Raw genomic sequence first — 27219 nt, forward strand, 5'->3', positions numbered from 1 at the left:
GCATACGAAAAGCGCCTCCCAAGACCTTTTTTGCAGTTCTTTCCTCTCACATATAATTATTTAATGTTTCCCCACTACCTTCTTGTTTTAGTAGTCTGAACGCTTTCTTCTTATCATTTATCACATCCTTAACTGTTTTGGTTAGTTAAATTGTTTTTCTCCTATTTCTAACACGTTTATTCCTGTAGGGTAAATGTCGTTCACAAGATCTTTTCAGGATGCTCTTAAAATTGACCCATTTAGCTTGTGTACTTTTATGACTGAGGGTACGGCCCCAATCTATGTCACTTAGGTCCTCTCTTAGTTGGTGAAAATTGGCCTTCCTGAAGTTGAATGTTTTTGTAGCCCCACTCGTAGACATCCCCTTATAGGATAAACAAACACGTATTCTGCTGTTGTCACTATTATCAAGACGACCCCCCTACCTCTACTTCAAATACGACACAAGGGAACACTTAAACAACACAATGTAACTCCAAGTCAATCACACTTCTGTGAAATCCCACTGTCCACTCAGGAAGCAACACTGATTGACAATCAATTTCACATGCAGTTGTGCAAATGGAACAGACAACAGGTGGACATTATAAGCAATTAGCAAGACGCCCCAATTAAGGAGTGGTTCTGCAGGTGGTGACCACATACCACTTCTCAGTTCCAATGCTACCTGGCTGATGTTTTGGTCACTTTTGAATGCTGGTAGTGCTTTCACTCTAGTGGTAGCATGAGATGGAGTCTCCCACAATCCACACAAGTCCGGTTTGGTTGTGGGTCAATAATGGTGTGGGGTGGCATTTCTTTGGGGGGGGGGGCGCACAGCCCTCCATGTGCTTGCTAGAGGTAGCCTGACTGCCATTAGGTACCGAGATTAGATCCTCAGACCCCTTGTGAGACCATTTGCTGGTGCGGTTTGCCCTGGGTTCCTCCTAATGCAAGACATTTCTAGACCTCATGTGGCTGCAGTGTGTCAGCAGTTCCTGCAAGAGGAAGGCATTGATCCTATAGAATGGCCCACCCGTTCCCCAGACCTGAATCCTAATGAGCACATCTGGGACATCATGTCTCACTCCATCCACCAACACCACGTTGCACCATAGACTGTCCAGGGGTTTGATGCTTTAGTCAAGGTTTGGGAGGACATCCCTCAGGAGACCATCCGCCACCTCATCAGGAGCGTGCCCAGGCATTGTAGGGAGGTCATACGGGCACTTGGAGGCCACACACACTACCATATCCAAACCTCCATGGGTTGATAAATTTGATTTCCATTGATAATTTTTGTGTGATTTTGTTGTCAGCACATTCAACTATGTAAAGACGAAAGTATTTCATATAATTAGTTCATTCAGATTTAGGATGTGTTATTTTAGTGTTCCCTTTATTCTTTTGAGCAGTGTATGTCTGGCCTATCGGTTAGTATAAGGTCCAGAAGTGACTCCCTACCCTCTTGTTGAGTCCTGCACTAGTTGGGAATGGTAATTGTGATTTATTAGTGCCAAGAACCTGTTTCCCTTACTGGACCTGCTGGTTTCAGCTTCCCAGTGTATATTAGCTGACTTTTTTTTGCCTTTAATGGCCGTTAGTGTGATGGAGCCCAATGGGAGTCATAACAGCACAGAGGATCCCATTCCTTTGAATGGGATTCTCTGACATCCGTTATTGAGGCCTTTATTCCACCAGAAGATAACAGGAGAAAAAGACATTGCAAGCTCAAATTTTTCTCCCGCTATCTTCTAACAGCCGTCACACTGCCGGGCACTAATGGCAGTGTGAAAGGAGCCTGAGTGTGCATAGGGCTGAGCTGTGTGTGTTTGTGTGTGCGACAGGGCTAGGTGTGTGTGTAGGACTAATCTATATGTGTGTGCAGCAAGCCCAAGTGTGTGTAGTACTGAGCTGTTTATGTGTAGGGGGCTGAGCTGTGTGTGTAGAGCAGCTTGCTGCAGGAGAGGCCATCTCCTGTACATAATACTAAGTCCCACTTCTGTTTCATCTTGGTCTCCTTGTTACTATTCTAGAGACATAGTGGGAGATTTATTAAAACCTGTGCAGAGGAAAAATTTAGCAGTTCCCCATAGCAACCAATCAGATTTTTTTTTTCACAGGCCTTTTTAAAAATTAAAGAAGCAATCTGATTGGTTGCTTTTGGCAACTGGTCAACTTTTCCTCTGCACAGGTTTTAATAAATCCCCCCCCCCCCCACATAATACCACTAACAACAGAGTGGACAGCAGTTTACAATAAAATTACACACCCAGCGGCCAAGACATTTGTAACATTTTTTTTGGGAGAAAGGAGTAATTTTTTGGAATGTTAAAATTACATAGGTCACCATCAAATGGAGGGAAGCTGTTTGAAATAACAGTGACCAGTTAATTTTTCTTCTGATAAGTCATGAAATCAATGTGACACCCAATCCTCTATATCAGAGTCAGAATTACATAAATTTCAAAGAACACAAAATGTAAGACTTGTCAAACTATATACATGTTGTTATGTTTCTAATTTATTTTCAACTGCGACTTAAACTAAACAATGATGCTTTCTTTTTGTAGATGGCAATTTCGTTATCAGCCTTTTCCCACTACTCTGTGTTTGAACCTTGTGGCTTTCATGTAAAGGCTTCTGCTCCTGTTAAGAAATTTGTTTGGGAATTTGAAGATGGAAGTAAACCTGTTACTACAGGTGGCAGAGTTATGAACCACAAGTACAGTCTCCCTGGACAATATCTAGTGAAGGTGAAAGCAGAAGGGAAGAAACCTTCAGCAGAACTCCTTGTGACTATAACAGTTCCTGTTGACATGGCGGAACTTCAATGCCCAGTGGTGGCCCAAACAGGACAAAGCCTAGAGGTGTGGATGCAGGTCAAGCAAGGGACACACCTGCAGGCTGTTTATGGGATTCATCAACAAGATGGCCAAAATCTAACTGGTAAATAAAATAAATTTCACACATCAGATTGAAATTTAACATCACGCAATTTAACATTCCCAAGTCCTCAGTTTTTGTCCCAGATGTGCTTTTTTCTGTTAATCCTGTCATAACCCAAGACCTAAAATTTGTTCAGTTTATCGAACCAGTACATACCATTTGACCCATGTAGTCTGCCCAATATCCTGAATACTATGAATTCCCTTAACCTTATGTTATGTGAAGAATTGCCTTTATGCCTATCCCATACATGCTTACACTCCTTCACTGTTTGGCAGCTAGTAGGGATGAGCGAATCGAATCTGACAAATCCGTATTCATGACGAATTTCAGGAAAGTTACTGTGAAAGGCCAGCCAAAGCTACACACTTGTTTCTGTAGTCTAATACAGTTTTAAGGATAGTGGAGCATATTGTCCTCCTCTCATAAGTGTAACATATATGCACTCAGCTGGTGTATCAGTATGTCGGGCAGAGAAGTGGCAGGACATGCACAGAGGAGTGCAGAGGCCTAAATTCAACAGGCAGAGGTAGCAGCAGACTAGGGGGGGGAATGGCAGCAGGAGTCGCAGCGAGACTACCCTTTAGGTAGTAATAGCCAGCAGCATCCCCCTTTAGGTAGTAATAGCCAGCAGCATCCCCCTTTAGGTAGTAATAGCCAGCACCAGCCCCCTTTAGGTAGTAATAGCCAGCAGCATCCCCCTTTAGGTAGTAATAGCCAGCAGAATCCCCCTTTAGGTAGTAATAGCCAGCACCAGCCCCCTTTAGGTAGTAATAGCCAGCAGCATCCCCCTTTAGGTAGTAATAGCCAGCACCAGCCCCCTTTAGGTAGTAATAGCCAGCAGCAGCCTCCTTTAGGTAGTGATAGCCAGCAGCAGCCCCCTTTTTTTTAGTGATAGCCAGCAGCAGCCCCCTTTAGGTAGTGATAGGCAGCAGTGCCCCCTTTAGATAGTTATAGGCAGCAGTGCCCCCTTTATGTAGTGGTAGCCAGCAGTGCCCCCTTTAGGTAGTGGTAGCCAGCAGTGTCCCCTTTAGGTAGTGATAGCCATTAGCAGCCCCCTTTAGGTAGTAATAGCCAGCAGTGCCCCCTTTATGTAGTGGTAGCCAGCAGTGCCCCCTTTAGGTAGTGGTAGCCAGCAGTGCCCTCTTTATGTAGTGGTAGCCAGCAGTGCCCCCTTTAGGTAGTGGTAGCCAGCAGTGCCCCCTTTAGGTAGTGGTAGCCAGCAGTGCCCCCTTTAGGTAGTGGTAGCCAGCAGTGCCCCCTTTAGGTAGTGGTAGCCAGCAGTGCCCCATTTAGGTAGATGTAGCCAGCAGTGCCCCCTTTATGTAGTGGTAGCCAGCAGTTCCCCCTTTAGGTAGTGGTAGCCAGCAGTGCCCCCTTTTGGTAGTGGTAGTCAGCAGAACCCCCCTTAGGAAGGAATAGAAGAAAATAAAACATATTTACCTGGCTCCCGCGCAGTCCATGGATTCTTCTCTTCTGTCTTCTTCACCAGTCTGTGATCCGGCACATGATGATGACGTCATTCATGTGCCGGAGCGCAGAGGACGGAAGCCCGGGCCTCTTGTCGGCGCCTGCACAATGTGGGCGGCCCACAAGAGTGATTGACAGGGTGAGGAGCCAATGGCTCTTCGCTCTGTCAATCAGCCAAGCCCGAACGCCGCATTGAACTATAGACGCGTCTGTAAGACGCGCTTGTAGTTCACTGCGTCCTGGACCGGCCATGTAAGCAGGAGACTGCTGTGTATACAGCGGTCCCCTGCTTCTGTGCTGCGGCATCTGCAGGGGGGTGCAGCGGGGGCCCGGGGCCCTTACTGGAGTACTGGCTGTACCCCCCCTAATGGCGGCCCTGGCTGCATACAAGGTCCTGATACTAGTACTAGTGACTGAGCACAGGCCGGCCACTGCGGCCCCAGGGTGAGCAGCCTAACGGGAATTTTCCCAGTATCCCGGTGGGCCAGTCCGGCCCTGGATGCACTTCTAAAAGGTGGAAGGGAACTACGTATGGTCCACTGTGTCAGATGTGCCAGATGTTTCCGGCACGAACATTTCAAATTCCGTGTCCACAGAAAGAATGAACCTGTTTATTATTTCTGCGGACTCCACATGGAATGCATAGCCATCTATGGCACGGCACATTCCTGTGCAGCCCTACCACTGGCATATTATGCTGGTGCCCGCAGTTGCCAGAATGTTTGCACGGAGATTTCCTATGCAGACATTCCGACATGTGAAAGGGGTACTCAACTTAACTCAACTTCCTGTGAAGCATGCAGCAGCTGATAAGTACTGGAAGGAGTAAGATTTTTAATAGAGGTAATTTACAAATCTGTTTAACTTTCTGGCACCAGGGGTCTCTGAGAAATGAAAGAATTGATCAGATTGGTTTCTATGAGCAACTCAGCAACTTTTCCTCTGGACAGGTTTTGATAAATCTCCCCCTATGCTTTTTGTTCTGGCTATACAGTCTCCAGTAATGCGCACAATACTCCAAGTGAGGTCTCACCAGTGTTCTGTACAGTGGCATGAGCACTTTCCTATTTTTACTGCTAATACCTCTCCCTATGACATAGCACTTTGCTAGCATTCACTGCTGCTCTATGACATTTTCTGCCTACCTTTAAGTCTTCTGAGATAATGACCCTTAACCCCTTAAGGACTCAGGGTTTTTCCGTTTTTGCACTTTCGTTTTTTCCTCCTTACCTTTTAAAAATCATAACCCTTTCAATTTTCCACCTAAAAATCCATATTATGGCTTATTTTTTGCATAGCCAATTCTACTTTGCAGTGACATTAGTCATTTTACCCAAAAATGCACGGCGAAACGGAAAAAAAAATCATTGTGCGACAAAATCGAAAAAAAAACGCCATTTTGTAACTTTTGGGGGCTTTCGTTTCTACGCAGTGCATATTTCGGTAAAAATTACACCTTATCATTATTCTGTAGGTCCATACGGTTAAAATGATACCCTACTTATATAGGTTTGATTTTGTCGCACTTCTGGAAAAAATCATAACTACATGCAGGAAAATTTATACGTTTAAAAATGTCATCTTCTGACCCCTATAACTTTTTTATTTTTCCACGTATGGGGTGGTATGAGGACTCATTTTTTGCGCCGTGATCTGAAGTTTTTATCGGTATGATTTTTGTTTTGATCGGACTTTTTGATCACTTTTTATTCATTTTTTAATGATATAAAAAGTGACCAAAATACGCTTTTTTGGACTTTGGAATTTTTTTGCGCGTACGCCATTGACCGTACGGCTTAATTAATGATATATTTTTATAGTTCGGACATTTACGCACGCGGCGATACCACATATGTTTATTTTTTATTTTTTTTACACTGTTTTATTTTTTTTATGGGAAAAGGGGGGTGATTCAAACTTTTATTAGGGAAGGGGTTAAATGACCTTTATTAACACTTTTTTTCTACATTTTTTTTGCAGTGTTATAGGTCCCATAGGGACCTATAACACTGCACACACTGATCTCTAATGCTGATCACTGGCGTGCATTAACACGCCTGTGATCAGCATTATCGGCGCTTGACTGCTCCTGCCTGGATCTCAGGCACGGAGCAGTCATTCGTCGATCGGACACCGGGGAGGCAGGTAAGAGCCCTCCCGGTGTCCGATCAGCTGTTTGGGACGCCGCGATTTCACCGCGGCGGTCCCGAACAGCCCGACTGAGCAGCCGGGTCACTTTCACTTTCACTTTAGAAGCGGCGGTCAGCTTTGACCGCCGCTTCTAAAGGGTTAATACCGCACATCGCCGCGATCGGCGATGTGTGGTATTAGCCGCGGGTCCCGGCCGTTGATTAGCACCGGGACCGACGCGATATGATGCGGGATCGCGGCGCGATCCCGCTTCATATCGCGGGAGCCGGCGCAGGACGTAAATATACGTCCTGCGTCGTTAAGGGGTTAAAGGGGTACTCTGGCCCTAAGACATCTTATTACCTATCCAAATGATAGGGCATAAGATGACTGATTGCGGGGGTCCCACGCCCTCCCATAGACTTGCATTGCGGGGGCGGGGTGTGACATCACACAGGGGTGGAGTCGTGACATCACAGTACTACGGCCCCATAGTCGTGACCGGGCAGACTCTGAGGCTGCAGTGCTGCGTGCAGCTCCCAGAGGTGGGTGCTACATGCGAGATAGCGGGGGTCCCCAGGGGCGGGGACTGTGTCACTGACTCTATACCCTACCCTTGGGTTTTTACGCCCCAGGTGCATTATCTTGCACTTTTCCACATTTCATTTTAGTTGCCAGTTCTGATCATTCATTTAGTTCACCTTAATCCTTTTCCATTTGGTGCATTCCTCGAGGAACATCAACCCTGTTACAAATAATTGTGTCATCAGCAGAAAGACCGATACCTTACTATCGAGACCTTTTGCCTCAGCGTTGATAAAGATATTAAAGAGTACCTGTTATTTGCAAAAACTTTTTATAAAATGTAGATAATACCATTATATTGGTAATATACATTAGTTAAAACATTTGTATATTTTCGGCTGAAAAAAATGCTGTCCCTGCAGCTATTGCCAGTGGCGTCTCCAGCTTTAAAAAATCTTTCGGGGCACACTGGGGGCCAAAACAAAAGTAGGGGGGCCAGCAATTATAACAAAGCTACATTTCTACCAAATTATTTCTGAGCTGCGGGAAGCATGGGGCAAGCTTGACCCTGAAGCTCCCTTTGACTATAAAGGCAGCTTCAGCATGTGTCCACGTGGAAAAGAAGTGATGTCACTTATTTTCTGTGTAGTTCTCAGTCAAACATTAACATAGGTAAAACCATTAAAGAGACACATAAACCTCTAAATAAATCATATAGTAACCAAATTACTACGGAATTTAAGGAGGAAAGATTTTCACCATACATATTACCATCATTCTCTAATTGGAGTTGTTCATTTCCCTTTTTCTTCCCCATCTGGCTCAGACCATCATGACGATTTCTTCCAGCCACAAATCTCCACAGAACATACCAGCCAAACATTTTAGGCTACGCACCCTTTCCAGGACCTATAGCGCTCCATACAGTAATAATAACACCTTGGTGTCTCACACAGTAGAATGGGTAGATAAGTGGGTTGATGAAGAGAAGTTTCCCCTATTAGGGAAATGTCCTGAGTAGGTAGCTGCTCCCTGTAGGTAGTTACTTCCTGTAGGCAGTAGCAGCCTCCTATAAGTAGGGGTTACTCGCTGTAGGTAGGTCCCATTGTTAGCAGCCTCCCTTTAGGTAGTAGTAGCAGCATCAGCATCCCCTCCCCCTCCCTTTGATACTTGTAGTAGTAGAAGCCCCCTTTAGAGAGTAGTAGTAGCAGCAGCCCCCCTTCAGGTAGTAGTGTTAGCAGCCCCCTTTAGCCAGAAGTGCAGCAGTAGTATCAGCATCTATCATACATACACACAACATACATACACACACACACATCCTTCATACACTTCTATCATACATACACACATCATGCATCCATTATACACGCTTCTATCATACAGTACATACATACATTTATACATACATCATATATGCATCTAATATACCCACATCATACATAAACACATCATACATACAACTATCACACACATCACACATTCTCACATCATATATACATCCATTTAAAATACATAAACCCCCCATATCATACATCCATCCATCATACACACATTTATCATACATATACACATTCATACATGCATCATAAATACATACATATCAAACATACAAACACACTTTATCATACACAAATCATACATACATGCACACATCATACATACACACATACATACATCTATTATACAGACATCATACATAAACACATCATATATAAATGCTTTTACAATACCCCCCATACATAGATCATATATACACATCTATCATACATGCACACATTATACATACATAAATCTATCATACACACAAACATCATACATACACACATTGGAGAGGGTTCAAAGACGGGCAACCAGGGTAATACGGGGAATGGGGGGACTACAGTACCCAGAAAGATTATCAGAATTAGGGTTATTTAGTTTAGAAAAAAAGAAGGCTTAGGGGAGACCTAATAACTATGTATAAATATATCAGGGGGACAGTACAGAGATCTCTCCCATTATCTATTTATACCCAGGATGTATCTATAACAAATGGTCATGTGAACTCTGTAAAACTATTTAAAAGGGGTCTGGATGCATTTTTGGAGAGTAATAACATCGCGGGTTATGTATAGTGTTGGGCGCGAATATTCGCATTTCAAATTTTTATCGCAAATTCACGAATTCGCGAATATATTTAAAATTACGAATATTCACTTTTTTCACATATGCGCCTATTCGCATATGCGCATATACCCATATTCACATATGTGAATATTCGCATATTCCTTCTTTTCACTTGTGGGCCAATTAGAATGATGCAAATACACTTGTCAGAGGTTATCAACAACATCCCTAGCAACCAATAGTAAAGTTGCCCACCCCCTGTTTTCTTCCTCAAATACGCAAATATGCGAATATGCGCATATGCGAAAATTTGCATATGAGCAATATAAGACGAATATTCAGCTATATATTCGCGAAATATTGCGAATTCTAATATGGGCAATGCCGCTTATCACTAGTTATGTATACTAGATTTATAGGGACAGAATGCTGATCCAGGGATTTATTCTGACTGCCATATTTCGAGTCGGGAATTAATTTTTACCTCTAGTATGAGGGTTTTTAGCCTTCATCTGGATCAACTCAGTAGGGACTCATTAGGGTTATAGGTTGAACTTTATGGACTCTTTATGGTCTTTTTTCAACCTTATGAGCTATGTTACTATGTTACATCATGCATACACACATCATTCATCTATCATACACACATCATACCTATACACACACAACATCCATACACACATAACACATCATACACACACATCATATATACATATATTAAACCCCCATATCATACATACATCCATCATACACACATTTATACATCATACATACACACATCAATCTATCATACATACATACATCATCATACATGCACACATCATACATGCATACATACATTTATCATAGACACATCATACATACATTTATCATACACACATCATACATACATCATTTATACATACATTTATCATACACACATCATACATACACACATCTTACATACACATATTTATCATACACACATCATACATACATTTGTCATACACACATCATACATACACACACATCATACACATCACACATACACACATCGGAGGAGATTTATTAAAACCTGTGTAGAGGAAGAGTAGTACAGTTGCCCATGGCAACCAATCAGATCTCTTCTTTCATTTTCACAGGCCTCTTAAAATGAAAGAAGCAAGCTGATCGGTTGAGATTGGCAACTGCACCACTCTTCCTCTGCACAGGTTTTGATAAATTTCCCCCATCATACATACACACACATCATGCATATACACACATCATATGTCCACACATCATACATGTATCATACACACATCATACACACACACACATTGCACATACACACATCATACATACATTCATTTAAAATACAAACACCCCTCTCCAGTCAACTCACCCTCCTGACCTGCGGTCGCTATAGAGATTAGTGTCGTGTCCTGCTTATGATCAGGTGCCGGGGTTGGAATTTTGCTAGGTCGGAGGCAGAATTCAAAGCTATAGTGCACCGACTCCTACCCAGCCTCCTCTTCTTCACCCCCAAGGAGGTATGGCCACCCAGTGACCGGCAGTTGCAGGGACACTTTAAGGGGCTAGGAGCAGACTTGCATGCCTACGTGGGGCACGTCTGCTCCCAGCAGCCCCTGCCGTTAAAGCTACAGTGTACATGCTCCCTGCTTGTCCTCAGTTCAGAGTCAGAGAGCGCTGCTTGTCTTCCCACACTTCCTGTATTAGGGTAGGGTCACAGGTAATGGATCCGACGGGAACCCGGCCCATAATGTGCCTTCAGCTGTCGCTAGCCCCCCCCCCCCCCCCCGGTCAGCCTTGCCCCACCCCGTGGCCTTCTCACATCGGCAATCCGCTGCTCCGAGCAGCCACACAGGGGCCTACGAGTCGCCGAGTGCACTCACAGTGTACTCAGACATCGCGGAGCAACTCGTATGACAACTCGCAGGCATCTGTGTGGCTGCTTGGAGCGGGGTGAGGCGAGGCAACAGCTGGAGGCACACTATGGGTTGGGTCACCATCGGATCCGCAGAGTAAAATACGCTGTGGATCCGCTACATGTGACCCTACTCTTAAAGAGACACATCTGCAGGGACAAGACAGGATATTTTCACCCAAAAATATATATTATTTTTAACCAATGTACATTACAAATATAGATATAATGTTATTTTCTACCTTATATAAAAACTTTTTGCAAATGACAGGTACACTTAAAAAAAAAATGGGTTCCAGTACAGATCCCTGAGGTACCCCACTGGTAACAAGACCTTGCTCTGAATATACTGCATGCAATATATAGAGTATAGACCATTGGAATTCAGTAAAAATTATATTTAATGACTAATAAACAATACAATGGGGTTTGTATCAGTGTTTATTAGCCATTAACCAACACTTTCCTTTTTTACGCACTCTGTCCTCTATCTATTTAACTGTAACATATATATATATATATATATATATATATATACACATACATATACATATATGTATATGTACAGTATATTGGTTAGATATCTCAAAATGACTGAATTCGGTATAGCTGAATGGCGTCATTTATTTAGTATGTCTCCATACAATTAATGTTCTTCATATCACTGTGAATTTGATATGGGTGGGCAGCAGATTTTCATATGTATCATTTTGTTGTGATAACACTTGTTGTATGCACTAGAAATAAGATACAGTTTGCAGATTTCATGAAAATTCTGCAGACCTACAGCAAAACCCGAACATAGGGGTGGATTTATCAAACATAAGAACAGTGGAGCCATTGACCATAGCAACCAATCAGTTTCTTTAATTATTATTATTTTTTTTTAAAGGCTTCTGAAAAATAGAATCTGGTTGCCGTGAGCAATTGCTCCACTGTTCCTCTGAACAGGTTTTCTAAATTCCCCTATAGTTTTTCTCCAGTTGTGTTATCCAAACTCTAAAGAGAAATATCCACATTTCTGCAGCATGTTGCTGCACCCTTGGAATGGCCCATGTGTATAGATGAAAGATGTAGTTGTACCTTCCTCTTACAAATATTCATACTAAGTAAATCTATATATTTCTATTTTTTGTATAATTTCACAGATGAATCCTCGTGCCCCCGTGGTGGGAGGATTTTCCTAGGTAACCTGCACTGCTATTGGTTGAGTTATGTGAGAGAGCCACTGATTTCGGCCCAAAGTCGTTGTTCTTCAGTTTCTGGATGTGGTCTTGCATACATAACCTCACTGGATCAACTAAGTTTTATACAAGAATCCTTTTCTGGGTAAGATGCCTAGAGTATGATGCCTCATAGATGAAATTGATTGCCATTAAGCATTTCTATCATTCATACCCCTTTCATCTAGAGACACAAGAAGCATACTGGGTGGAATAGTTGCCAAGGCAACAGTACAATTCCAAGAAGAAGTGTTGTGTAATTAATAGAACCCATGCTTTTTGGTGTTGTGTGGTAGCATTGGCAACTGTATTACCCAGCATGCGGAATCTTTATTCTATGTCAGGGTATTTTAACCAAAAAATGAACCAAAAAGACATGATAATTGAATCAGGCACTGTATTGTGAACAGACATCATCATTGATTAGTCCTTTGCAGATCCATGCAAAAATCATATCCAAATGTCTTCTTAGGGTATGTTCACACATGCGTATTTATGCTGAAGATCTGCTGCAGATTTGTTGCTCCAGATTTTGCTCCCCATTGACTTTAATGGACAGCAAAATTTGCTACAGAAAATCTGCAGCAGAAAATTGTGAACGCACCCTTAAAGTGAGAGGAAGATATCTCTTTCATATACACGAGGGTGTTTGTTGAGTTTATTTCTGAAATAACGAATATCATTTCTTTGAGTATTAAAAAGGCCATACATTATTATAGTAGCTATATAATGATAGCATTATGTGTAATTTTCATGACCACAATTATATTAATATATTCATATACAAGTATATATGTGATGTATAACATGATATTCACACTAGTAGGCTTAAGCAAAGAATGTAATATTCTTCTTGTCTTACAGAATGGCCTTGGTTAGTATTTAAACACATATATTTCTGCCACAGAAGTAGAGAAAGAAGTTTTATAGAAACTTGCTCAAAAATAGTAGCATTTTTAAGCATATTAAAAATGTAGGACCTGTGTATGTTTTCTTTCCGTGTATACAGAATTTCCCACTCAAGGTACAAATGGTTCTTATTTGATTAAGATTACCTCTATTTTATAATGTGGATCAAACAATTTCATTTAGCATGACAAATTGACTTTCCTTAAATTGAGTTGGTAAAGTTAGTATATGGAATACTCCACCTTCTCCTGCATATAAAGCATATATCTAACAACTTGATATTAATACATTTCCACAAGGAAACTTAATCTAAGTGTTTCTCTAAAATGTATCATATCTTACAAATGTATAATTGACATTCTTTTATATTCATGTGTCATTGTGTCATGAGATTCTCAAAGATCGATAGATAGACAGACAGATACAAAGTCTGACCCAGGAATGGAAATTGCATTGTTTGAAATATTTTTAGCATTTCAGAAAGCTCGTATATATATTTTTCATTAAAAACAATTCATAACTGAGTAATGACCTCTAATCCCAACAGCTAGGTCACAAGAAGTTCTGTTTTATAAAATTGATCGGGTGTCTCCTTCAGTCCCATAATGATCAGATATTGAGGGCATATCTAAACCATCAACAAAAATGCTAAACTCTTTTAAAGTTTTTACTGATATGCATTTTCAACACAGTACCCAAAGAAAACATATGTGACTGCATGTGATACCCTAGCTTAAAAAAAACCTGCATACAAGGATAGAAATAGGTGTGCAGAAGGAATGTATTTGGGTTATCCTCAAAGTTAAGTAACATTGCATAGGAAGGTGCATCCATAAAGCCATGACAGCTATTTGTCTAGATTTACTTCTTGTGTGCACAGGCGGATTTAGTAGCATTTCCACCATGGAAATTCCTCCCAGCTCACACTAATAAATTTGCCCATGTGAACATATCCTTTAAAGGGGTACTCCGCCCCTAGACATCTTATCCCCTATCCAAAGGATAGGGGATAAGATGTCAGATCGCAGCGGTGCCACTGCTGGGGAGCCCCGGGATCCCCGGGATCCCCGCTGCGGCACCCCGCTATCATTACAGCACAGAGCGAGTTCGCTCTGCACGTAATGACGCGCAATACAGGGGCCGGAGCATTGTTACGTCACGGCTCCACCCCTCGTGACGTCATGGCCCGCCCCTTTCAATACAAGTCTATGGGAGGGGGTGCGGCGGTCGTCACGCCCCCTGCCATAGACTTGCATTAAGGGGACGGGCCGTGATGTCACGAGGGGCGGAGCCATGACATCATGCGGCTCCGTCACCCTGTATCGCCCGTCATTACGCACAGAGCGAACTCGCTCTGTGCTGTAATGATAGCGGGGTGCCGCAGCGGCGATCCCGGGGCTCCCCAGCAGCGGCACCTCGGCGATCTGACATCTTATCCCCTATCCTTTGGATAGGGGATAAGATGTCTAGGGGCGGAGTACCCCTTTAAGTATATATTTCTGTAGAATTGTACTGCTAAGCTGCTGCCTATATCTTCATCATATATATATATATATATATATATATATAATGCATAATGTACATGTCTCTTGTAGGCACCCTCCAGTTTGGATAAACATGAAACAGTCTTTAAAAACAGAGGACAGGATTTCCTTGGCTAATTCAGATGACCAGAAAATACAGGATGAGTGTATACGTTTGCCATTAATTCCTGGGAAAGTCTATCAGAGAAGCTCATGCATGGAAAAGGCCCCATCTTTGTGTCAATGTAGAGCTGGAGGTCAGTATTCACAGGGATCAATATTGTTTAGACCATTTGCTGAGCCCTTTACATGCAGCAACTGCAGGCCATGCCTCAGTTTGTAAAATGTTTAATAAATGTGGCCCTTGTCAGTAGAATTAAAGAAGAAAAAAAAACTCTACAATTCATAATGCTTCAGGGGTGTCATTGACTTTATTAGGTCTCAGAATTTAATGAACACAGTTGAGTCTCTTAACCCCTTAAGGACGCAGGACGTAAATGTACGTCCTGGTGAGGTGGTACTTAACGCACCAGGACGTACATTTACGTCCTGTGCATAACCGCGGGCATCGGAGCGATGCCCGTGTCATGCGCGGCCGATCCCGGCTGCTGATCGCAGCCAGGGACCCGCCGGCAATGGCCGACGCCCGCGATATCGCGGGCGTCCGCCATTAACCCCTCAGGTGCCGGGATCAATACAGATCCCGGCATCTGCGGCAGTTCGTGATTTAAATGAACGATCGGATCGGCCGCAGCACTACTGCGGGGATCCGATCATTCATAACGCCGCACGGAGGTCCCCTCTCCTTCCTCCCGGCGTCTCCTGCTCTGGTCTGTGATCGAGCAGACCAGAGCAGGAGATGACCGATAATACTGATCTGTTCTATGTCCTATGCATAGAACAGATCAGTATTAGCAATCATGGTATTGCTATGAATAGTCCCCTATGGGGACTATTCAAGTGTAAAAAAAAATGTAAAAAAATGTAAAAGTCAAAGTAAAAAAAAAGTGAAAAATCCCCTCCCCCAATAAAAAAGTAAAACGTCCGTTTTTTCCTATTTTACCCCCAAAAAGCGTAAAAAACATTTTTTATAGACATATTTGGTATCGCCGCGCGCAAAAAATGAGCCCCCATACCGCCACTTATACGGAAAAATAAAAAAGTTAGAGGTCATCAAAATAAAGGGATTATAAACGTACTAATTTGGTTAAAACGTTTGAGATTTTTTTTAAGCGCAACAATAATATAAAAGTATATAATAATGGGTATCATTTTAATCGTATTGACCCTCAGAATAAAGAACACATGTCATTTTTACCATAAATTGTACGGCGTGAAAACAAAACCTTCCAAAATTAGCAAAATTGCGTTTTTCGTTTTAATTTCCCCACAAAAATAGTGTTTTTTGGTTGCGCCATACATTTTATGATATAATGAGTGATGTCATTACAAAGGACAACTGGTCGCGCAAAAAACAAGCCCTCATACTAGTCTGTGGATGAAAATATAAAAGAGTTATGATTTTTAGAAGGCGAGGAGGAAAAAATGAAAACGTAAAAATTAAATTGTCTGAGTCCTTAAGGCCAAAATGGGCTGAGTCCTTAAGGGGTTAAATGAAGAGAACACAATGTTGACACTACAGCCATTTTGGAAGTGTGATATTTGGGAGCAGCGCCATTCTCTGTCGTGGTACTTGCCAATGAGAATAGCTATTTTTATCAGGCAACAGAAAAAAGGACCAACATTGGTGTAAGCCCAACAGGGGTCTGACACTGACATGGGAATGTGTATTGTGATGTCGGATGAGTACCCAACAAAGCTAATAGTAGGGACAGAGACGGACTTTGTGGTGCATCAAAAGGGGCATAGATGCCCACGACAAGGAAATAATTCTACCACTGTACAAATCACTAGTCAGACCACACATGGAATACTCTGTACAGTACTGGGCACCAGTTTACAAGAAAGATATAGTGGAGCTGGAGAGGGTTCAAAGATGGGCAACCAGAGTAATACGGGGAATGGGAGGACTACAGTTCCCAGAAGGTTTCTACACCAGCACAAACAGGGGTTCTTTACTGTAAGAGCAGTGAGACTGTGGAACTTTCTTCTGGAGGAGGCAGTCATGGTGAACTCTGTAAGAGAGTTTAAAAGGAGCCTGGATGCATTTCTGGAGAGTAATAACATTACAGGTTATGGATACTAGATTTATAGGGACAGAACATTCATCCAGGGGTTTATTCTGAATGAATTTTTACCTCTAGTATGAGGGGTTTTTGCCTTCCTCTGGATCAACTCAGTAGAGACTCATTAGGGTTATAGGTTGAACTTGATGGACTCTGGCCTATTTTCAACCTTATAAACTATGTAACTATGTAATTATGTAACCTATAAATGAATCGATGATATAGAGGCTAGAGAAGGCTTGTTTATCTTAGGAACAGAGGCTAGAGTGTATAATGCTGAGCCTCTGGATATACCTGTTCACCTAGGATGCTCTTATAAAACCCAAAGGTCAAGAGATGCCAGTGTCATATTGCCCAACAAGGTCTAGAGGACATTACTGAGAACAGATGATAAATTAAATAAGGAAAGTCTTTTGGAGCTTTGAAAAACATCAGTCAAGAAGGAGGAAGCAAAGTAGATAAGTGCTAGAATCAAGCGATAGTTGAGTCTATGAGGGACTGTGCGGGATGTTAGAGACATGCTGATCAACAGCATGTACATAGGAAGTTAGCTGCACATAGGTTTGTAGTATGGCCAATTTTTTTTGCAGTCCTGTGGTGTCGCACTAAACAGGGGAGTTAATTATATTGCGGAGGGGCTCTTAGGTGTTGGACTATGAGTAGTGTGGTTTGCTTTAAGCCACCAAACGAGTGGCCACAAGAAAAGGTGCAAAACTTTATTACTGAGGTAAATAGATGAGACTGCAAACCACATGGAGGTCACATGAGGATTTCAACTACGCTGCCATAAATTGGGAAACTAAAACCTTTGAATCTCATAAAGTAAAAATAGTCTAGTCAGGATTTTAATTTAGAAAATTAATAGAAATTAATAGAAATTAGAAAAATTTGAAATTAATAGAAAAATGATGGACATGCACTGGAAAAGTATCAAGGGCAAGTCTGATTTGCAGATTTTTTTTTTAAATGCCTGTTATCTAAATTAAATGATAAAAGATATCATAAGGCAAAGTTTTTAGAAATCCTAATTTTAATATATATCTAAGATAACATGTATTACTCCAATTTTCCTACTTGTAAGATTCAAATCTGGAAAAAGGATATAAAAAAAAGAATAATACTTAAAGGGGTACTCCGGCGCTTAGACATCTTATCCCCTATCCAAAGGATAGGATGCCTGATCGCGGGGGTCCCGCCGCTGGGGACCCCCGTGATCTTGCTCGTTGCACCGCGTTAGAATCAGTCCCCGGAGCGTGTTCGACCCTGATTACTGTCGATCACGGGGACGGAGCATTGTGACGTCACAGCTCTGCCCCCGTGTGATGTCACGCTCCGCCCCCTCAATGCAAGCCTATGGGAGCTGTCACGCCCCCTCTCAAAGGCTTGCATTGAGGGGGCGTAGCGTGACGTCACATGGGGGCGGAGCCGTGACGTCACAATGCTCTGTCCCCGTGATCGACAGTAATCAGACCCGGAGCAAACACGCTCCGGGGACTGATTCTAACGTGGTGCGGCGTACAAGATCATGGGGGTTCCCAGCGACGGGACCCCCGCGATCAGGCATCTTATCCCCTATCCTTTGGATAAGGGATAAGAAGTCTAAGCGCCGGAGTACCCCTTTAATGCTAGTAAATAGCAGGACCAGACATTTTTTTTTTATTGTTGATGTCCAGACTTTTAAAATCGCTTGAATTGTGGGGTTATGTAATGCATAAAGTGCCAAAAATGTCTGACATTAAAATATTGAAGAGAGTGTATTTTCCATGTACCCAAATCAGACATCTTTTGTCCATGACCCTTAGACTAGCTAATGCTGTCGTGGGACTCATCAGTGTCCCAGGGAGTATGGGGATGTAAAAAAAAATTTAAAGAAGTATATTAGAAAAACTATTGTTTTGCCATGATGGCCAACATTTAAAAAGTTTTTATATCTGACAGTGCCCATTTAAGGGGATAGCATAGATATCAAACATCAGACAGAATCAGATAGTAAATATTACAATCTATACGATTGGCTCTCCTATAAACTCCTTAGTCTTTCACAGGTGATTTAATTCTGGTCAGTGAATCAGGAATCACAACAGTTATATCACCTGTGAAATACCAAGGAAATCCTGAAAACAAGACCTGTTGGGGGTATTTGAGGACTGCGCTTAAGAAACACTGGTTTAGAGGAGTTGAGGGGAGGGAAACTGAGTACTAAAGGCTGCGAGGGAGCAAGGAAGGTGTGGATAGGCTTTCTAGGTAATATGCAGCATGGGCAGATTTATTATGAAAATGTTTTGCTGGACAACCTCTTTAAGGGTACGGTTACATAAAGGTATTTTCTGCAGCAGATCTGCGGCATAAAATATGCATGTGTGAATGTACCCTTATGAAATATTCACACACACCGTCAAAAAGAACACCTAGATTGCACCAGTTGTAGGAAAAGTGTTAACATTGTTATCTCCAGTACTGCAACAAATGCTCAATGAATTCCCCTACAGGACTGGCGTTTGACAGATCTTTGGTACAGTGGGCTGTGCAAATGAAAAATAAATTTTTTCATTTTCACGGACCACTGTTCCAAAAATCTGTCAGACACCTGTGGGGCGTAAATGCTCACTGTACCCCTTATTACATTCCATGAGGGGTGTAGTTTCCAAAATGGGGTCACATGTGGGTATTTTTTTGGGGGGGTTTATGTCAGAACCACTGTAAAATCAGCCACCCCTGTGCAAATCACCAATTTAGACCTCAAATGTACATGGTGCGCTCTTACTCCTGAGCCTTGTTGTGCACCCACAGAGCATTTTACGCCCACATATGGGGTATCTCCATACTCAGGAGAAATTGCGTTACAAATTTTGGGGGTCTTTTTTTCCTTTTAACGCTTGTGAAAATAAAAAGTAAAGGGCAACACCGGCATGTTAGTGTAATTTTTTTTTTTTTTTACACTAACAAGCTGGTGTAGCCCCAACTTTTCCTTTTCATAAGGGGTAAAAGGAGAAAAAGCCCCCCAAAATTTGTAGTGCAATTTCTCCCGAGTACGGAGATACCCCATATGTGGCCCTAAACTGTTTCCTTGAAATACAACAGGGCTCCGAAGTGAGAGCGCCATGTGCATTTGAGGACTAAATTAGGGATTGCACAGGGGTGGACATAGGGGTATTCTATGCCAGTGATTCCCAAACAGGGTGCCTCCAGCTGTTGCTAAATTCCCAGCATGCCTGGACAGTCAGTGGCTGTCCGGAAATGCTGGGAGTTGTTGTTTTGCAACAGCTGGAGGCTCCGTTTTGGAAACACTGCCATACAATACGTTTTTCATTTTTATTGGGAGAGACAGTGTAGGGGGGTGTATATGTAGTGTTTTACCCTTTATTAGGTAGAGAGGAGAGACAGCACCGATCCAATCAGCATGTGCAGGTGATCATCCGGGAATGCCAACCCGGAAAAGCATACAGAAGTTCAGGATGGATACAGCACCAAATAGCTGAGGACTCAGGCTAGTATATGGAACAAGACTTTATTTGCCATCCATGTGCAACGTTTCGGCAATAAACTGCCTTTTTCAAGCATTGAAAAAGGCAGTTTATTGCCGAAACGTTGCACATGGATGGCAAATAAAGTCTTGTTCCATCTACTAGCCTGAGTCCTCAGCTATTTGGTGCTGTATCCACCCTTACCCTTTATTATGTGGTAGTGTAGTGTTTTAGGGTACATTCTCACTGGCGGGTTACGGTGAGTTTCTCACTAGAAGTTTGAGCTGCGGCGAAAAATTTGCCGCAGCCCAAACTTGAAGCAGGAAACTTACTGTAAGCCTGCCCGTGTGAATGTACCCTGTACGTTCACATGGGGGGGGGGGGGGGGCAAACCTCCAGCTGTTTCAAAACTACAACTCCCAGCATGTACTGACAGACCGTGCATGCTGGGAGTTGTACTTTTGCAACAGCTGGAGGCACACTGATTGGTAAACCTTCAGTTAGGTTCTGTTACCTAACTCAGTATTTTCTAACCAGTGTGCCTCCAGCTGTTGCAAAACTACAACTCCCAGCATGTACTGATAGCCGAAGGGCATGCTGGGAGATGTAGTTATGCAATAGCTGGAGGTACGCAACTACAACTCCCAGCATGCCGAGACAGCTGATTGCTGTTTGGACATGCTGGGATTTGCAGTTTTGCATCTGGAGGGCTACAGTTTTAGAGAACACTGCAAAGTGATCGCCAAACTGTGGTCCTCCAGCTGTTGCAGAACTACAATTCCCAGCATGCCCTGACAGCAAACAGTTGTTTGAGCATGCTAGGAATTGTAGTTTTGCAAGATCTGGAGGGCTACAGTTTAGGGACCACTATATAGTGGTCTCAAACTGTAGCCCTCCAGCTGTTGCAAAACTACATATTCCAGCATGCCCAAACAGCTGTCTGGGCATGCTGGGAGTTGTAGTTTTGCAACATCTGGAGGGCTACAGTTAGAGACCACTGTATAATGGTCTCAAACTGTACCCTCCAGATGTTGCTAGGCAACTCACCGGCTTCCGTCGGATCCAGCCGCACGTCATCGCCGCCCGCCGATCTCCGTCGTTTGCAGCCTCCGACGCCCGTCCGGATCGGTAAGTGGATCTTCGGCGCCGGTCCCCGTCATTTCCCCGTCCTGCCCCGCCTATTGTGGGAGAGCAGGACGGGGAAAACGAAAGTAAACCCCCCGCCCCTCTATCTGCTATTGGTGGTTGCGTCTAGACCACCAATAGCAGGGATAGGAGGGGTGGCAACCCTGCCACCTCACTCCTATCGCTTTAGGGGGATCGTGGGTGTCTTAGACACCCGCGATCCCCCTTACATTCCGGGTCACTATAGACCCGTAATGACCCGGAATTGCGCAAATCGCAAGTGTGAATTCACTTGCGATTTACCGCGATCACCGACATAGGGGGGGTCTGATGACCCCCCTGGGCATTTGCACGGGATGCCTGCTGAATGATTTCAGCAGGCATCCCACTCCGATCCCCGCCCGGCGCATGGCGGGGACTAAAACTGCCCATGACGTAAATGTACGTCCCTGGTCCTTAAGACCCAGGGTGTCGGGACGTACCGTTACGTCATGGGTCCTGTAGGTGTTAAGCACAACAGTAATAGAAAAGTATGTAATCATGGGTATCATTTTAATTATATTGACCCAAAGAATAAAGAACACATGTCATTTTTACAGTAAATTGTACGGTGTGAAAACGAAACCTCCCAAAATTTGCTAAATTGCAGTTTTCTTTTTAATTTCCCCACACAAATAGTATTTTTTTGGTTGCGTCATACATTTTATTTTATAGTGCGTGATGGCATTACAACGGACAACTGGTTGCACAAAAAACAAGCTCTCATACTAGTCTGTGGATGAAAATATAAAAGAGTTATGATTTTTTGAAGGCAAGGAGCAAAAAACAGTCCTTAAGGGCTGAGTCCTTCAGGGGTTAAAGTCAATGTGAATTTCACAAATTGCGTAGGCTGGAAAAGGCCTAGTTATGAGATGAGATAACCCCTTTAAAGCGGAAAAAAGCCCCCAGTAACAGTCTTTTAACTCCATTGTCCAAAATGATTTATTCCATCCTTGCTCCCCATATTCTGAAATACTGTTTCCACCACTTGCAGGGCCATTGGATGCCTAATGAATTCTCAAATTACTTTATGGGGTTAAGGGATAACCACTATAAAAAATCCTTAACAGGGGCATAACAAGAAAAGACTGGGCCCCATAGCAAAGTTTTGCATAGGCGCCACTGATCCCTATATCACACTACCATTAGGACATTTCCTTAGTACCAAAAAGAAGCAGCAGGGTTTCCTGGCTGACTTTGTCCACAGCACAGCACTGTTTCCAAGCCACGCTGCCGTGTTGGACTCTCTATAAAAAACGTAGAGATCGCACATGTCACCTAGAAGACTGTACCACCTATTTTCTGACCTCCTCTGCTATTTCTGGACATGAAATCTCAGCGTTGTGAATTGGAGACATATAGCCTCTACCTGGAGCTGCTAGTGGTAAATTGCTACACACATTGTAACATAGTGACATAGTTTGTAAGGTTGAAAAAAGACAAGAGTCCATTAAGTTCAACCTAAAACCCTACTGTGTTGATCCAGAGGAAGGCAAAAAAACATCATGAGGCTGATGCAGATTGCCCCATGACATACCAAATAACACTGTAATATCACCATCATACTGTTACTGATCAAATCCTGTCTACTGACCAATATTACCAATAATATCAGTATACAAGGAGGAAATATTATCACCATACATATTACCATCATACCGTTACTGACCAAATCCTGTATACTGAGACCAATATTATCAATAACACCAGTATACATGAAGGAATATTATCACCATACATATTACCATTATACTGTTACTGACCAAATTCTGTATACTGAGACCATTTTTACAATAATATCAGTAATACAAGGGCCAAATTACCACTACATACTTGATTGGATAATACCACCACACTGTAACTGAATAAAATCCACTAAACAAAGACAAATATTCCCCCCTTACAGTGATCATATAGTGGAAGATACTAGCACTACACAGATTTTGCAAACCATAAGTGATTGCAGTGCAGTTATATCCATTGACTCACAGGGGTTAGGCTGGGTTCACACCACGTTTTTCAAATACGGTAACCGTATACGGTTTTCCGCAAAAAAAACGTATACGACCGTATCCGAAACCGTATGCATAGAGAATGCATTGTAAACCGTATTCCAAATGTTGTGTACGGTTGCATCCGTTTTGCCTCGGATACGGTTTTGCCGATTTTTCAACCGTAGGCAAAAACGCTGTCGACCATGTTTTTGCCTCCGGTTGGAAAACCGTATGCGAACCGTATGCGGTTCTTTTAACATTGTTGTCTATGAGAACCGTACACAGAATTTCAGAGTACGGTTGCACACGGTTTTTCTAATCCGTTTTTGGAGTTGACACATGCGCAGATTGGAATTTCAATACAACAATAGTAACTTTATTAAATTGCTAGAAAACTAATTCCAACAAAATAGCAAAACCGTTGGCAAAAACTGATGCAAACGGATAGAACCGTACGGGGAAAAACCGTATACGTTTTAATTTGGAGTCATACGGTTGTATAAGGTTGCATACGGTTTTTGCCATACTTTTTTTTGCGGAAAACCGTATATCTGATTTTTTAAGAATTTATTTGCATATTATGGTGGAAAAAAAGTACTTGCTCAATAACAAAAGTTAATCTCAATATTTTATTATATACCCTTTGTATGTAATGACAAAGGTCAAACGTTTTCTGTAAGTCTTCATAAGGTTTTCACATACTGTTGCTGGTAGTTTGGCCCATCCCTCGATACAGATCTCCTCTAGAGCAGTGATGTTTTGGGACTGTCACTGGGCAACACAGACTTTCAACTCCAGGACCTTGAAATGCTTCTTACGAAGCCACTCCTTCATTGCCCGGGCGGTGTGTTTGGGATCATTACAAAAAGAGATGCTGTACCAGCTCACTTCAAGCCCACTTATTCGAGCATGGAGTAGGGCACGGACTCACCCAAGTTTCATAAACAAATGAAAGAAAGAAAGTTCTCCAGCTCGATACAGATCAATGTGCCATCTTTATTAAACTTCGGAGCTACATGGATCACAGGTAAGACAGGATGTGACGCATTTCGGCCAGATGCTGGCCTTACATGAATAAGGCCAGCACCTGGCCGAAACGCGTCACATCCTGTCTTACCTGTGATCCATGTAGCTCTGAAGTTTAATAAAGATGGCACATTGATCTGTATCGAGCTGGAGAACTTTCTTTCTTTCATTTGTTTGGGATCATTGTCATGCTGAAAGACCCAGCCACATTTCATCTTCAATGCCCTTGCTGCTGGAAGGAGGTTTTCACTCAAAATCTTACAATAAATGGCCCCCATTCATTCTTTCCTTTACACGGATCACTCTTACTTGTCCCTTGGAAGAAAAACAGCCCCAAAGCATGATGTATCCACCCCCATGCTTCACAGTAGGTATGGTGTTCTTTGGATGCAATTCAGCATTCTTTCTCCTCCAAACACAACGAGTTGAGTTTTTACCAAAAAGTTCTACTTTGGTCTCATCTGAACATATGACATCCCAATCCTCTTCTGAATCATCCGAATTCTCTCTAGCAAACTTCACGGGCCCGGACAAGTACTGGCTTAAGCAGGGGGACATGTCTGGCACTGTATGATTTGAGTCCCTGGCAGCGTTATGTGTTACTGATGGTAGCCTTTGTTACTTTGGTCTCATCTCTCTGAAGGTCATTCACTAGGTACCCTTGTGTGGTTCTGGGATTTTTGCTTACAGTTCTTGTGATTATTTTGACATAAATGCTCTCACAGTGGATTTCTTCACACCAAGCTGCTTGCCTATTGCAAATTCAGTCTTCCCAGCCTGGCGCAGGTCTACAATTTTGTTTCTGGTGTCCTTTGGCAGCTCTTTGGTCTTGGCCATAGAAGAGTTTGGAGTGTGACTGTTTGAGGTTGTGGACAGGTGTCTTCATACTGATAACAAGTTCAAACAGGTGCCATTAACACAGGTAACAAGTGTAGGACAGTGGAAACTCTTAAAGGGGTATTCAGGAAAAAAACTTTTTCTTTTTTTATGTCAACTGGCTCCAGAAAGTTAAATAGATTTGTAAATTACTTCTATTAAAAAATCTTAATCCCTCCAATAATTATCAACTGCTGAAGATGAGTTGTTCTTTTCTGTCTGGCAACAGTGCTCTCTGCTGACATCTCTGCTTGTCTCGGGAAGAGTAGAAGAAGTTTGCTATGGGGATTTGCTTCTACTTTGGACAGTTCCCGAGACATGTGAAATCAGAGAGCACATAGACAGAAAAGAACAACTCAACTTCAGCAGCTCATAAGTACTGAAAGGATTAAGATTTTTTAATAAAAGTAATTTACAAATATGTAAACTTTCTGGAGCCAGTTGATATATCATTTTTTTTTTTTTACCTGGATAACCCCTTTAACACCTTAAGGCCTATTTGAGCCTTAAGGACTCAGACAATTTTATTTTAAAATTTTCGTTTTTTCCTCCTCGCCTTCAAAAAATCATTACTCTTTTATATTTTCATCCACAGACTAGTATTAGGGCTTGTTTTTTGCGCTACCAGTTGTCCGTTGTAATGCAATCAAAAAAATACTATTTGTGTGGGGAAATTAAAAAGAAAACCGCAATTTTGCTAATTTTGGAAGGTTTCATTTTCACGCCGTACAATTTACGGTAAAAATAACATGTGTTCTTTATTATTTGGGTCAATACGATTAAAATGATACCCATGATAACATACTTTCTATTATTGTTGCGCTTAACAAAAATTGCTAATTTTTTAACCAAATTAGTACGTTTAAAATATCCCTATTTTGAAGACCTATAACTTTTTCATTTTTCCGTATAAGTGGCGGTATGAGGGCTCATGAGGCATGATCTTTACTTTTTATTGATACCATATTTGCTTATATAAAACTTTTAATCCATTTTTTATTAATTTTATGGGAATAAAATGTTATAAAAAAACCAGCTATTTTGGACTTTTTTTTTTCATTCACGCCCTTCACCGTACAGTATCATAAACATTTTATTTTTAATAGTTCAGATATTTACACACGCGGCGATACCAAATATGTATATAAAATATATTTTTAACATTTTTTGGGGGTGAAATAGGGAAAATGGGACAATTTACGTTTTTATTGGGGGAGGGGGTTTTTCACTTTTTTTTACTTTCTTTTTTTACTTTTATTTTTACACTTTAATAGTCCCCATAGGGCAAAATTTATAGCAATCATTCGATTGCTAATACTGTTCAGTGCTATGCATAAGACATAGCACTGATCAGTGTTATCGGTCATCTTCTCCTCTGGTCTGCGGGAAGGCGTCGGGAAAGCAGTGGAGGCAGGTGAGGGGACCTCCGTCTGCCGTGCTGGATGATCAGATTGCCGTGACAGCGCTGCAGGCAATCCGATCATCCATTTTAGTGACCGTGATGCTGCAGATGGCGTGATCTGTATTGAGGGGTCAATGGCGGACATCAGTGGGATCGCGGTTGTCCACCATTAACGGCGGGTCCCTGGCTGCGATCAGCAGCCGGGACCTGCCGCGCATGATCTGGGCATCGCTCCGATGCTCGCTGTTATGCTTAGGATGTAAATGTACGTACTGGTGCGTTAAGTACCAGCTCACCAGGACGTACATTTACGTCCTGCGCCCTTAAGGGGTTAAAGAAGAAGTAACATGTCTGTGAGAGCCAGAAATCTTGCTTGTTTGTAGGTGA

General features: G+C 42.4%; 1 protein-coding gene across 1 annotated transcript in view; it reads left to right on the forward strand.

Moving 5' to 3' along the window:
* Positions 1 to 27219, forward strand: part of LOC130297299 (polycystin-1-like) — a 396912-nt gene that overhangs the window by 106296 nt on the left and 263397 nt on the right. Inside the window, exons 9-11 of the mRNA XM_056549607.1 lie at positions 2553 to 2928; positions 12214 to 12394; positions 14793 to 14977. Coding sequence (XP_056405582.1) covers positions 2553 to 2928; positions 12214 to 12394; positions 14793 to 14977 — 742 coding nt within the window. The remainder of the gene's footprint in view (positions 1 to 2552; positions 2929 to 12213; positions 12395 to 14792; positions 14978 to 27219) is intronic.

The sequence above is a fragment of the Hyla sarda genome, chromosome 13 (assembly GCF_029499605.1).
Source record: "Hyla sarda isolate aHylSar1 chromosome 13, aHylSar1.hap1, whole genome shotgun sequence".
Lineage (NCBI taxonomy): Eukaryota > Metazoa > Chordata > Amphibia > Anura > Hylidae > Hyla > Hyla sarda.